Below are 14649 nucleotides of genomic sequence, written 5' to 3'. Positions count from 1 at the left end.
AAACAAGGCTGGGGGTTTATGGCACAGCAGCTTCTCTGCCAGGGCTCCCCACGTGAGCCCTTATCAGATTCAGCTGCACCAGCAGCTGCTGAGGCCCGGGCTGAGGATCTGGGACCTGTGAGCTGTGCCAGGGATGCCAACCCCTCAGTCCTGGGTTGGAAGGGACCTTGGGCAGGGATGCCACTCACCAGCCCAGGTTGCTCCAAGCCCCATCCAGCCTGACCTTGAAAACTTCCAAGGATGGGGCAGCCACAGCTTCTCTGGGCAACCAAAATCCGGGATAAATCTGGGATAAATCTGGGATAGCTTCTCCCCTTCACTTCCTGAAAGGAGGATTTAAGTCAGACTTTGGCTTCCCTGAAACACAGAAGGCCTCAGTCAGCACCAGCAAGAGTCATGAGTGGCAGTGCTGCCTCCTGAGCTGGTCTAGCTGGACTGGGGTGCACCCTGGGGAGGTGGTGGAGGTCACCTGGGAATCCCTGGATGTGTGAGCTGGAGCACTCAGCCTGCTCCAGCCCAGCTGGGCTCTGCCTGCTGCAGTGCAAAGGTTTCATCTGGTTCACAGATGGGTGAAGGACTTGGCACAGGGCAGTGGATGGGGGAGTGAGGGATCCAGCCCATAATTCCCTCACGGCATTAACTCCTTCCTCGGTTCAGACAGCACCAGCCCTTCAGGCTTTGCCCATTGTGAGATGCTGCTTTTATGTGCTCTGCAGTAAAGATCAAATGTGTCTGTGAGTGGTTTTACATCCTGCAGATACTTTCATGGCAAAGAAAGGACTCTGGGATTCATGGGCCTCCTTCCCTCCTGCTTCAGCCTGAGCTACAACTCCATGTAAAGCACCAGCACACACGAGCCCTCCTCACCTGTGCTTGCTGTAACTTTATTTTATTCTGCAACTTTTCACTTCACCCACCTCAAACTGCCTCTGAGGTATCAGAATATCCCTGCAGGTGGCTCCTGATTTAACCCCTGGGTGGGATGTGTTGGGCAGTTGGTGGCAGTCTCAGCACTGCCATTCAGCCCGTGGTGTTCAGCCCCGTGCCTGGAATAACAGAGCACTGATAATCTGCTTCCCCAGGCAGGGCTGGGGGTGGCTTCCCATCTAAATCCCTCACCTTTTCAGCTCAGCACCAGCAGTCATAGCAACAGACACGCAGATGGGTAAATACTTAAAAAGAACCGGGTGCTTTGATGTAGGAGCAGCACGAGCAGAGTGAGGGGAATGAGTCAGGTCGTGTGAGATCCGTGTGTGGCTCTGCTGCTGGAACAGGAGCTCAGGGAGGCTCCTGCATCTGGGGCTGCCAAAGCTGGGGCTGTCCAGCCTGGGGAAGGGAAGGTTGTGTGGGGACCTCTCAGCACCTGCCAGTACCCAAAGGGAATGTGAGCAAGGAAGGCTGAGAGGGACTTTCATCAGGAACTGGAGTGACAGGACAAGGGCACGTGGGTTCAAACTGATAGAGGGGAAATTTGGGTGAGATACACAGAGGAAATTCCTCTCTGAGAGGTGGGCAGGCCCTGGCACAGGTTGGGCAGAGCAGCTGTGGCTGCCCCATCCCTGGGAGTGTCCCAGGCCAGGTTGGACAGGGCTTGGAGCACCCTGGGCTGGTGGGAGATGTCCCTGCCCATGGCAGGGGTGGGACTGGATGGGCTTTAACCCAATCCATTCTGGGGTTCTGTGACTGTGAATCCCTCTGTGTGGTGCTGCTGGGACTGCCCTGGGAGTGCCCCATCCCTGGGAGTGTCCCAGGCCAGGTTGGACAGGGCTTGGAGCACCCTGGGCTGGTGGGAGGTGTCCCTGCCCATGGCAGGGGTGGCACTGGATGTGCTTTAACCCAATCCATTCTGGGGTTCTGTGACTGTGAATCCCTCTCTGTGGTGCTGCTGGGACTGCCCTGGGAGTGCCCCAACCCTGGGAGTGTCCCAGGCCAGGTTGGACAGGGCTTGGAGCACCCTGGGCTGGTGGGAGGTGTCCCTGCCCATGGCAGGGGGTGGCACTGGATGGCCTTTAATGTCCCTTCCAACCCAAACCATTTAGTGATTCCAAACCACATTAACTTTGGGCTCTGTGGAGGGGATGACTCTTCCCTGGGCTGGGGTTTCCCTGCCTGTTTTTTTGCAGCTCTACAAAGGCACTTGGAGCCTGCAGACACTGCCCTGAGCACTCTGGGGCACAGTCACAGCTCCTGGAGCCCAAACCACACCGACAGCAGCAGCAGGATGGGCTGGTGTTTGTATTTCTTTCATAATGACTGTGTGCCCCAGTCCTCTGAAAAACAACAGTGTTTTTCTTCACACACCTGCCTTCGTGGAAGGTTCTGAAGCAGTTTACAAGCTCTGACCATAACAGATGGATTTTGTTGGTGAAATATCGGTAGTTTTGCTTTCAGGATGAGATCTGGAGGCAGGGTCGGCATTGCAGTGTGTGCTTTGACATCGGTCTGATTTCTGTGCATTCATTTCTGTATCTCATTGGTGTTTTATTCAAAAGGGAAGAGACGGGCTCCATCCCCTCTTTAGACCTCAGGAGCCCCAACTTTCAGGTAGGGCTTTCACCTGGTGGGGCTTTCACCTGGTGGGGCTTTCACCTGGTGGGGCTTTCACCTGGTAGGGCTTTAACCTGGTGGGGCTTTCACCTGGTGGGGCTTTCACCTGGTGGGGCTTTAACCTGGTGGGGCTTTCACCTGGTAGGGCTTTAACCTGGTGGGGCTTTCACCTGGTGGGGCTTTCACCTGGTAGATCCCAGAGTTAGAAGCCCCAGGGCAACAGGAGCTTAAACCTTCCCTTTCACAACCTGCTTTGAACCAGCCGAGCGCTGCTTTTTCCCCAGAGCTGGACCCAAATAAACCCGCTGGGGTGGGAGGGAGGGAGGGAGGCAGCGGTGCCCTAAAGTGCGTTCCTAACCCCGCCAGGTCCCCGCAGGATGCCGGGGATGCTCATCCACTTTGTACCGGGCTGCCGGGAATCCTCGGAGCGGGGATGGCCGCAGGGCAATGTGCGGGCTCAGGGCAAGGCTCTGCTGGCACTCGGGGCTGTTCCCAGGGCTGTGTGGGGCCGATGGAGCTGTTAACCCCTCTTGTTACAATCAGAGCTTTGCTAATCGCGTGGTGGGAGAGCCGCTTTGATCTGAGGGTGGAGGGAGAGCCGAGGGGCCTTTTCAAGTGCAAATTTCTTAGTGCAGTGTCTCCGTTAACTCCCCTCTGCCTCTGTCTTGGCTCTGCCGGGCTTTCCATAGTAATTGTGCACCAAACCAGGAGCAGAGAGAAACATCTGTGCCCATCTCTATTCCAGACTCGCTGAGTTGCAGGGAGAGTCAGGTGGATTTTGTCCTCTCGTCATTTATTTGACATTTCCACATCCCTGGGAGTGTCCCAGGCCAGGCTGGGCAGGGCTTGGAGCAACCTGGTCTGTGGAAGGTGTCCCTGCCCTTGGCAGGGGTGGGACTGGGTGGGATTTAAGGTCCCTTCCAAGCCAAACCATTCCATGATTCCATGACCAGTTATTGCCCAGTACACTGGTGGGTCCTGCACGTGGATCCCCCCCCCTGTTACACTCACTGGGGCCAAGCAATGACAGCAAAGAGCAGCAGGTCCAACATCCCTCTCTGACACCTCACACCTCATTTCAGGACTCTCTGAGGAAGCACATTTGTCACAGAAAGGCAGGTTTTGTTTTGCTTTGGTATTTTAGCAAATCAGACTTTTCTATGAGGGAAGGGAGAGGTTTAAGCCCTGCAGGTTTTTGGGCCTTTGTTAAAGTCAAAGGGAACAGAAAGCACATGGAGAGTTCCCCTGAGTGATGCTGTGAGAAGACAGTGCCTGTCTTGGGGCAGCCCAGCCTGGGAGGAGCACTCAGGGCTGGCAGGGGGTTCACCCAAGTGTGAAAACACACCCCAGAAGTGTTCTCACACCCCAAAACTGCCCTTACACCCTCCCTCCCACCCCTCACCCTCTGGGGTTTTGGGGTCCTGCCATGGCCCCCCAGCAACAATGCCACGACAGCCTCACCCACCTGTCATGGGACTGGAAAAATTATCACAAGAGGAAGAGAGAAGTAAGGAAGGAAAGAGGCAAAGATAGATAATGGTTTCTTTTTATTTGCCTTCTGCTCTCTGAGTCATGACTTTCAGTTTTACTCCCCAACCACAGAGACTAAAACTTGTTCTAAAAAAGCCCCGTGGGCTCAAGGTTTGCTCTGGGCCTGTGGCTCTCGAGCTGAGCTTTAAATCCCCCAGTCAGGGTGACATTGAGCTGTGTCAGGGCATCTCTGTGCACCCAAACCACACTCAGCCCTTCTCCCACTTCCCCTCTTTGAAAGCAGCCTCGTCTTTCAGCACCACGTTGCACATGAATCATCCCCTTTCTGCCCCTGTGCCCCGTGGAGTTGGACTAATCTCGTGTTTCTGCTCCTTTCCCAGAGGTGTGAGCTGTGTCCCCACAAGGATGGAGCCCTGAAACGCACTGACAATGGGGGTGAGTGTCTCTGCCTGGCCTGGGATGTCCTGGGGGCCAAACCAGCCTCCAGGGAGGGAAGGCTGGAGCTCCAGAAGGATCAAACTCCCTGCCTTTTGCTCATAAACTTCACTTCCTGGTGAGAAGACCTTTCCCTGATGGGGGGACCTCCCTAACCCTGGGCTGGCATTGAAGCCCAGCCCTGAAATGTGGAGCTTTGGGGGTTTAACCTCACAGGAATCTCTTCACAATCTTCAGTGTGGAACTTGCTGAGTTATTTGCACAGTGACCCCCAAGCTGACAGAACCTCAGCCCCATGTCCCCATCCCTGAGCAGGGAAAGATGTTCTTCTGTGCAGGATTTACCTGCTCATGGTTGATGTTCCTCAGCCTCAGGTGCTGGGAGGTCCCATGGAGTCTGATTTCAGTGGTCAGAGCTTGTAGCTCTCCATGCCCCTGGTGTAATCAAACCTAATTGTCCTCAAAACCTTCTTTTTCAGGAGCTTCTGTACCCACCTGAATTGGGTACAGAATTTGGGCAAGGAGGTCTTTGTTCTGATAATTCCCATGTTTAGAGAGTGCTCACTCCAGGATATTTTGTAGAAACAACTTCTGGATCTGGTTATAAATGCCAAGAGCCCCAATGCAACAGCACAAGTATCATTTGGGGGATTGTTTTATAATAATAGAACATCTTCTTCCTAATATATTATAATGTGGTGTGGCCAGTCTGGCACAGACAGGCCCCAGGACTCTTTCAGCCATGTCACTGTACAGAGTTACACAACCCAAGGACAGACAGTGCTGGATGATCCCATAATCCTGGAGTTTGGCTCCCCCTGCCCAGGTGAATCCATTCCAATTCTTGCTAAATCCTCCCAGTGCAGAACCCACTCTGGTTTGGATCAGCCCCCAAACCCTCCTGACCTTCAAACTGTCTCATTTCTGTCCTGACCAGACGGAATTCCAACTTCTACATGTGATTTGGTGGATTTAGATTTTAATCTAACTTGGCTTGCTGGAAAGCTGCCTCTCTTCCCTGCTGATAAGATCCCATAAAGGGAGCTTTGTTTCCAGGGCACATCCAGCCTGTCCCTTCAGCATCATTCCCTGCTTGGATGCTTTCCCTGCGCTGGGTTTTGTCTCCAGCTCTGGCCCTCAAGTCCTGAGGGGGTGTTTTTCAGAACAACGAGTGCTGTACTTGTCTTTCCCCAAAGAAATCTGCCTCCTTGGTTAATCTGGAGGTGGGATCTGTCTCTCTTTCCCCCCCAGAGGATTTGATTCCTCACCAAGTTACAACAAGCACATTTCAACTCCAAGCTCTCACTTAGGCTGGCTGCAATCCTGCCCTCCCTTCCTGCTCTCCCTCCCGTGCCTGTCTGGGTTGGAGGCTCCTTTGGGTGCCCTTGGTGACTGTCCCCTGTGTGCTGTGCTCCCCCAGGCTGGGCCCACGTGGTGTGTGCCCTGTACATCCCAGAGGTGCAGTTTGCCAACGTGCTCACCATGGAGCCCATCGTCCTCCAGTACGTGCCCCACGACCGCTTCAACAAGGTGAGACCCTCCCCACCTGGCCTTGGGGGACCAGCTGATCCCACCACAGCTGCTGCCCAAGTTATTTGGCTTTCCAGGTGCTCAGATTCCTTTAAAAGCACCTGACAAAGCCCTGGGTTTGAAGCAACTTGTTGCTCCTCCATGTGTCTCTTCTCCAAATCCCTCAACTGGAGGAGTCTCTTGGCTGAGTGACTTGAGCTGTGGAGTTGTGTGTTGGTTCCTCCACGTTTTGATCCTACACAGCCATTTTGGGGGGGATAAAAGGAAGATGTTTTGTGTGTTTCACTGAGAAATAACCCAGAGCTGCCATAGGAGGGAGACAACCTGGTCCAGTGGCAGGTGTGTCCCGTGGCAGGTGTGGAGTGAGGTGACCTTTGAAGGTCCCAAACCTTGACCCCATGAGATGTCTGGACACAGAGTTAGGAGTTCCTGAGGGCTTTGTCTCCTGATTAACAGCTCTCCTCCTGGTTTCTTCCCCAGACCTGCTACATCTGTGAGGAGCAGGGCAGGGAGAGCAAAGCTGCCTCTGGAGCCTGCATGGCCTGCAACCGGCACGGCTGCCGGCAAGCCTTCCATGTCACCTGGTGAGTCCCCTCTCCCCTTGGGGTGCCAGCCTTCCATGTCACCTGGTGAGTCCCTGGGGGTGCCAGCCTTCCATGTCACCTGGTGAGTCCCTGGGGGTGCCAGCCTTCCATGGCACCTGGTGAGTCCCCTCTCCCCTTGGGGTGCCAGCCTTCCATGTCACCTGGTGAGTCCCTGGGGGTGCACCTGGTGAGTCCCTGGGGGTGCACCAAGCCTTCCATGTCACCTGGTGAGTCCCTGGGGGTGCCAGCCTTCCATGGCACCTGGTGAGTCCCTGGGGCTGCCAGCCTTCCATGTCACCTGGTGAGTCCCTGGGGGTGCCAGCCTTCCATGTCACCTAGTGAGTCCCTGGGGGTGCCAGCCTTCCATGGCACCTGGTGAGTCCCTGGGGGTGCCCCTAGGGAGTCCCTGGGAGTGCCAGCCTTCCATGGCACCTGGGGAGTCCCTGGGATGCATCAAGCATTCCATGGCACCTGGTGAGTCCCCTCTCCCCTTGGGGTGCCAGCCTTCCATGGCACCTGGGGAGTCCCTGGGATGCACCAAGCATTCCATGGCACCTGGGGAGTCCCTCCAGGTGCCCCTGGGGAGCTCCCCCAGCTGCTGGGTTGGCTGCCCTGCCTTTGAGCCACCCCAACTGGGCGCTGTGGGCACTGGGTTCATCCCCCTGGGGGCATTTTGGGCCAGAGGTTCCTCCTCCTTGCTCAGCTTGAGGCGGGAGGTTCCCAGGAAGGCTGAGATTCTCCAGGGAGCTTTCCCTGCTGAGAGCAAGGTTGGGGATTTCCCTCAGACTGTGTGGAATCCAAGCGGGGAGGGGATGAGTCACAGCCCAGGAATGTTCCTTCTCCAGCAGAGCACATGCAGGAGGATCCTGTCATCTCCTTGATGTGATTTGAAAGGTTGATGCCCTCCAGTACCCTCAGAGCCTGAAAACAACCCTCCCTATCAGCAGAGCAGGGAGAGTCCCAGCTCTGCATGGATTTCTTCCTCCTGAGGTGTCTTTGCTGGAATTATTACTGACCTCCCTTTAAAAAACCAAAAACTGCAACAGAAACTGGTGGATAAACACTGACAATTTCACAGATCTTAATATGAATTAAAACAGGCTGAACTTTTCCCCCCACTTTGCCAAGCAGAACAGGAACTTGCAGGCCCTGCCTGAGTGTCCTGGATTATCCTTTGCCCTTTGCTGGTGTGGCTGGGCAGGTTTCTCTGCCCTCCTGCTGACTCCCTGTGTTTCAGTGCACAGATGGCTGGGCTCCTGTGTGAGGAGGAAGTCCTAGAAGTCGACAATGTCAAATATTGTGGCTACTGCAAGTACCACTTCAATAAAATGGTGAGTTTCTTCCTCTCTGCAATGGAATTTAATTTTATTTTTGCCACATAAAAGGCATTGGCTTCATCTTAGGTTTGGGTTTGTACTCAGAGCAGTGAGAAATGCCAAGAAAACATAAACAAGGTTGCAGCCAGCTTTCCTTTTCAGCCATTCACTCTGAGTTACTTCATAATTGAGATTAATTAATGTTTTTGCATTTCTGTAGCATCTTCATACCCATTTTCAAATCTAGGGCTTGAATTACTTGAATTTTTCCCATCTGCTTTGGCTTCCTGACCCACTCTGTGTCCCAAGAAAGGAGAGCAGCAGAGATGTTGGATGCTCAGGGCGTTGATGCTCCAGGAATTTGATGTCCCAGGGAATGAGGAGTGTAGCTCAGGCACCCTGAGGGTGACACAGAACAGCCAGAGCCTCTTCCTGAGGGCAGAGCCAGCCCAGGGGACATGGGGGGTCATTCACACTTTGAGGGATATTTGGGGCAAAGGATAATTACACTGTGAGAGGAAAGACAGGAACCCTTTTCCTGCATGGTGAGCAGACACCTGCTCTCCCCCTCCAGCTACAATGATCCCTGATCCTCTCACTGCAGCTCTGTTGTCCCAGGGACTCCTTTGTCACTGCCTTTCCCACCTTCCTTCCTGTCCCATCCAGGGAGGGATATCCCCAGCTTGCCCCAAATCCACCTGGAGGGCACATCTCCTGCCCCTGGGTCCCTGTGTCTGGCCCAGGTGTGGCTGTGCCAGGTTAAGTGATGGTCACACAGGCAGCAGGAGCTGGGGGGGTGCCTGGGCTGGGGGGCAGGAGGGAATTTCCACAGGGATTCCCACAGGAATGTCCACAGGGATTCCCACTCCCAGCTCAGCACTGAGAGCTGGACACTGAATCCAGGGATAACAGCACTGCTGCTCCACTCCTGTGGTAACAGGGGGGTTTCTTGGAAGCTGGGCCTTTCCTGGATGGGTGTTGTTGTCCTGGGGCCACCAAGGATTTGGAGAGCTGGAGCTCTGGGCAGTTTGTAACCCACTGTGGGGTACCCCTGGAATCCCCATGTCAGGAGCCAGCTGGGGGAGACAAACCACTTGCTGTCCCTTCACTGACTGACCCAGTGAAATCCAGGCTCTGTAATGCTCTTCCCTCTCTCTTTTTTTCCCCCTCCACCTCCTGTCCTTGCCCACTTCCCTCAGAAGACCTCACGGCACTCTGGAAGCAGCTCCTTCATGGCAGGGAGGAGGAGCCGCTCCACGTCCCCCGCCCAGGAGAAACACGTGTCCCACCACGACAGGCCAAAGAAGGTGAGACCCCGAGGGGGCAGTGCCCACAGGGGGGCACAGCCAAGGGGCAGGGAGGGTCAGGGGGCTTTCAAACACAGCAGCTCAAGAACTGGAGGTCTTTGTCCTCAGATCTCCCAGTCTGAGTTTTAAACCACAAAATACACTGATTAGTGGCCAGCAGGTTAATTGTAGGCAAGGACAATGAATAGTATAAACTAGAGGGTGTTTTGTTAATCAGATTAACCTGCCACAGGGTTCGAGTCTACCTGTGGAAAGTTTGTCTTCATGAAACAATGATTTGGAGGGACATCACGGGCCAGGTCTGACTGGTGTGAGAGTTATTGGACTCTGCTGGGCAAGGTGTGATGCTAAAAACTCCAGCAGGGCTCCAGGACATGCTGACAGCACAGCAAGGCTCATAATTAACAGGCTGAGCCACGTGACAGATGCTCATATTTCAAGGGAGAGCAGCAGTGAGTGTGTGTGAGGCAGAACTGCAGCAGGTCCTGACAGGGGTGCAGGGTCTGGCCCAGGAGAAACAGGGAGACCAGAGGCTTGTGTGGAGTTGTTATTTATAACAATAAATAGCCCTAAAATGCAGGACATGTGGGGTTTTTTGAGGATTCAGAATAAAGAATCTTCCCTGCCCCTTGATGGCCACAAATTTTTCCAGTGTGAAGGATCCATCCCACTGTGCTGCCACCTGTGGGGCAGGATCTGGAGCAGAAATAAGTTATCCAGGGATGCTCTCAGAGTGGTCAGAGAGTTTCTAAGGCTTTATGGGCCATATCCTGGGTTTTGTTGACAGAAATCATGGAACTGTTTGGGTTGGAAGGGACTTTAATGCTCATCCCATTCCCCTGCCATGGGTAGGGACACCTTTCACTATCCCAGGCTGCTCCAAGCCCTGTCCAACCTGCCCTTGGACACTCCCAGGGATGGGGCAGCCTCTCTGGGCACCTGTGCCAGGGCCTGCCCAGCCTCACACAGAGGAATTTCTTCCCAACATCCCATCTGAAACATCCCTCCTTCAGCTGAAGGCCATTCCCCCTTGTCCTGTCACCCTGTGCTGTTGTCCAAAGTCCCTCTCCAGCTCCCTTGGAGCCCCTTTAGGTGCTACTGGAAGGTGCTAAAACTCTCCCCAAAGCTTTCTCCTTTACCAAACAACCTCTGATTATATTCTGTAGTAGCCAAGGCCAACTTTTCCTTGTGCAGACACAGCTGATGACACCCCTGCAAATCACAGCAGGGATCCTTCCATTCTGCCCCTTTACCCTTTGGGTTTGTTTGGGTCTGGTTGCACTGGGCATCCTGACAGAGTGTAAATCCTCTGCAGTGGGCATGGCACGGACCCACATCCAAAAGCAGCTCTGTGACTCTCCAGTGGGTTATGTGGATCAGCCTGATGGATCCCAGCCCAGCCTGCAGAGGCCGAGGGCAGTGTGGGCACCACTGGATGTGAGTGACACCCCCCTGGCGTGCCCAGCTGAGTGCCCGTCAGTTCTGTGGGCAGGAAAGGCAGCTCTGTCTCTATTTAAAGAGGTTATCCCACAATATCCAGCTTGAAGTGCTGCCCACCACGCTGGGAAATGTGCCCAACCCATCCCTGACCTTGGGCAAACAGGGAAACCTCAGGCCCAAAGTGGTGCTGACACAGAGTCAGGGAATGTCCTCCTGCCCACCAGGGCACGGGGGCTGTTTACTCCTCTTGTGTGTTCAGCTGCTGGGGCAGAGGAGGAGGAGGAGGGGGGAGGAAGAGCATCTGTGCCATGGCCAGGGAAGGCTTGGCACACAGTGCTGGGTGTGCTGGAACGTGCTATTTTTATCCAGCAAGCCGAGGGGAGGGGGGAAAGGGCAGGATCAGGGGGATTGATGGGGCTTGGGAGGCTCAGCTGGAATTACCACTGACAGCCCGGGCACATCCAGGGCTGGGGCTGCTCCGGGGGGCTGTGCTGGCACAGCCACGTGCCAGGCAGGTAGAGCAGGGACTGCTCGGGCTTGGGTTGGAAAGCAGGTCAGCGCCAGGGGGAGAGCGAAAGCAGCAGGAATGTGGGTTATTTCTGAGCTCCCAGGGGCACTCGGCACTATTGTTAGCTCTGGGTTCCTCCCGAACGTGCCGGGACTCCGTCTCTGCTGCCTCCCCGCTCCCTCCCAGCGCTTTGGAGGCCCCTTCCAGGGCTGGGATTGCTTGGCACAGCCTCAGCCAAGTGCAGAATCAGCTCCCTCCGCTGGGGAGGGGGAGCCTGCACGGGAAGGGGCTGGCAGGGGGAGGAAGGCACTCTCAGCTTCCAGGGGTGTCCCGGAGGTCACAGGTCTGGGAGCAGCTTTGGAGCACAGGAGGGAGGTCTGGGAGGGTGGCAGGGTGGGCACAGACCCCTCAGAGGGTGCCTGGAGGGGGGGCCCAGCCAGCCCTGCCCACATGGACTCGGAGTACGTGACCAGCCGTGCATGATCCAACTGCACGTGTTCCCCTGGAACTGGGAGTGCTCCTGCAGCAGAGCCTTTGCCTTGAGCCTGTCCAGCTGTGCAGCTGCCTGGGCACGTCCCCTGGAGCTGCAGGCCCTGTGGGAGCCCAGCACTCCAGAGAGGGCACCTTCCCTGGGCTGCAGGTGCCCCTGGAGCAGCCCCTGCCTGCCCACCCCTCCCAGGGCACGGCTGGGGCTCTTTGCTCAGCCTGCACAGGGGACAACTGGGAGTTAAGGGCTGAGGGGCTCAGGATTTAACCCACTGGCTTCAGGGAGATGGCAAACACTTGGGATTTGGACTCCTAAGCCCTGCTGTAAATTGAGGATTTGTGGAGAGTCTTGTTCTCAGCAGAACAAGGGACAATTGTGACACGGGGCTGCACGTCAGAGTCACATCCCCCTCCTCCTGCAGCATTTCCTTCTGTGCTATTCCGAAAATGGGAAAGCTCCAGGCTTTGGGTTTTCCTCAGGCCTCGTTTTCTTGATTTCTTTGGGGCTGGTAGTGCAGTGTGTGTGTGTGTTCTGCCCTGTGGGAGCCTTGGCAGGGTTGGTTTGTTTAAAAAAAGGACTGAAAAAAGCAGGGAAACAATAGCTAAATCCCAAGGAAACTCTGGATGACGCAGGGCAGGACTGGAGCACAGATGTGCTGTCACCTTGTTTGTCTGCTTGAAAAACTTGCCACATGCCTGGGATGAGATTTGTCCCTCCAGGAGCACAGGCACTACTACATTTTTTGGCATATCCCCCACGGAGGGAGACACTTGTCCAGTGCTATTCTTAGGGAACACCTGGAATCCATAAGTAAAATAAATCAGCTTATCATTGGGATATGGAGCATTGTTGTGAGATGAAAAGTCCCTGTGCAGGGACACAGGAAAGAGGCAGGCACAGAATCATGGAATCATGGAATGGTTTGGGTTGGGAGGACCTTAAAGCCCACCCAGTCCCATCCCTGCCATGGGCAGGGACACCTCCCACCAGCCCAGGGTGCTCCAAGCCCTGTCCAGCCTGGCCTTGGGGAATCCCAGGGATGGAGCAGCCACAGCTTCTCTGGGCACCTGTGCCAGGGCCTGCCCACCCTCCCAGGGAAGAACTTCCTCCCAATATCCCCTCAAAATTCCCCCTCCTTCAGCTGAAGCCACTAAACCTGGAGCCAGGAGCCCCCCCTGCAGCTGTTCCCAGGTCTGGGTGCAGGGATAATTCCCCACCCCTTTAGCTCCTGAGCTGCTTCCCCAGCTGTGCTTGGGGGTGGCTTTACTGGGTGCAGAGTCTGTGTCTGTCCTGCCCCTGCCACCTCAGTGCCCGAGCTGGTGCCCAGCAGATCCTGCTCCCCCCACACCATTCCCTGGCTGGCTGGACCTGATGCCAGGGGTGGGGACAAGCCAAGGATCCAGCCTGGCAGATTTACCACACTGGGGAAGCTGCCCTGGGTTCACATGTAATCCCAGTGAGGCTGAGAGGGGCTGGTGACAAGTTGGCAAGTTCTGCCTTGGAGTTCTGTGTCCACACAGACACCAAAGGGCAAAGGGATGGGGAGTTTTTCAGTGGGATGCAGGTGGCTGCTTGCATGGATTTTTTGGGAAGGAGTTGAGCTGAACCTGCTCTGCCTGTAGCAGAGCATCCCTTGCTCCAGAGCATCCCTTGCTCCAGAGCATCCCTTGTTCCAGAGCATCCCTTGTTCCAGAGCATCCCTTGTTCCAGAGCATCCCTTGCTCCAGAGCATCCTTTGTGCCAGAGCATCCTTTGTGCCAGAGCATCCCTTGCTCCAGATAATCCCTTGCTCCAGATCATCCTTTGTGCCGGAGCATCCCTTGCTCCAGATCATCCCTTGCTCCAGAGCATCCCTTGCTCCAGAGCATCCCTTGCTCCAGATCATCCCTGGCTGGCTCTGTCACCTCCCATCACGTGGGTGTTTAACCCCCCCAGCAGGCCCCTCCATGGCAGGGCAGCAGGGATGGTTTGGGAGCACCCAGAGCCCAGGGAGGGCTGACTGTGTGTCCTCCTGGAAAACTCCCACACGTTTGGAGGGTGCCCTGAGGCAAAGCCACAAAATCCTTGGCACAGCCCCAGTGACAGGGAGGTCACAGCCAGAACCTTCGTGTTCCTGTGGCCAGTGCTGCCTTCCTGCTCACTGCTGCTGCCATGGCTGCAGCCCAGAGCCAGGCCTGCTCCTGCTCCTGCTCCTGCTCCTGCTGCTCCTCCTTCTCTTCCTCCTCCTCCTCCTCCTCCTCCGGGTGTGGGAGTTCAGAGAGCCTGGGAAAGAGGGAGGGAGGGAGCAGAGCCCACTTGGCGCTTCCCAGCTCCCGGCTTTTCCCTCCCTCCTTCCTCTGCCCAATCTACTCTTAATGATCCAATTGCTGGTGTCCAGCAGAGGAGAAGAGGGGGCTCAGGGAAGGGGAGTGGAGGTGGAGAAGCTGCTCCCAGCCCCTTTTGGCAGCGGGAGCTCCCGTTTGGTTCCTCCTGCTCTGGGGAGCTCCAGGGGGGTTTGTGTGGCTGTCACGCCCCCGATGCAGTCCTGCCCTGCTCTGTGCCCACATGCCCAGCCCCAGCTGCTCAGTCCTGCATGGGGAGAGTTTGTTTTCCATGAAATTTGGTGCTGGGAGCAGGTTCCCCTTCCCTGCAAACTGCAGCTCTTCCGCAGGGAACACCGAGTGGCTGCAAGGTAGGGCTGAGCTTGGGCTTGGGCTTGGGCTTGGGCTGGCAAAGGTGGGCTTGGGGTGTTGGAAGGTTTCCTGTTCTCCCCTTCCTCCTCCTCTTCCTTCTCCCCTGATTCCTGCTTCATGGCTCAGCCAGGCAGGGCTGGCTCTTGCCTGGGGTTACATTGCCCACAAAGTTTCCTGGAAGTTTCCTGGAAGTTTCCTGGTCGCTGTGTGCCAGGTGGGCAAAGCTGGGCACAGCCAGGTGAGCAAATCTGGGCACAGCCAGGTGGGCAAAGCTGGGCACAGCCAGGTGGGCAAAGCTGGGCACAGCCAGGAGGACAAAGCTGGGCACAGCCA

General features: G+C 55.8%; 1 protein-coding gene across 3 annotated transcripts in view; it reads left to right on the top strand.

Moving 5' to 3' along the window:
• Positions 1-14649, top strand: part of MLLT6 (MLLT6, PHD finger containing) — a 46139-nt gene that overhangs the window by 5233 nt on the left and 26257 nt on the right. For 2 of the 3 annotated variants that reach the window (XM_071577427.1, XM_071577425.1), the window contains exons 3-7: positions 4419-4473; positions 5893-6002; positions 6483-6586; positions 7824-7917; positions 9102-9209. In XM_071577427.1, coding sequence (XP_071433528.1) covers positions 4419-4473; positions 5893-6002; positions 6483-6586; positions 7824-7917; positions 9102-9209 — 471 coding nt within the window. The remainder of the gene's footprint in view (positions 1-4418; positions 4474-5892; positions 6003-6482; positions 6587-7823; positions 7918-9101; positions 9210-14649) is intronic. The other variant, XM_071577426.1, reaches the window with a different exon arrangement.

Source organism: Pithys albifrons, chromosome 25 (assembly GCF_047495875.1).
Source record: "Pithys albifrons albifrons isolate INPA30051 chromosome 25, PitAlb_v1, whole genome shotgun sequence".
NCBI lineage: Eukaryota > Metazoa > Chordata > Aves > Passeriformes > Thamnophilidae > Pithys > Pithys albifrons.
Note: the sequence above shows the minus strand (reverse complement) of the source record. Positions and strands in the feature narration are given on the sequence as shown.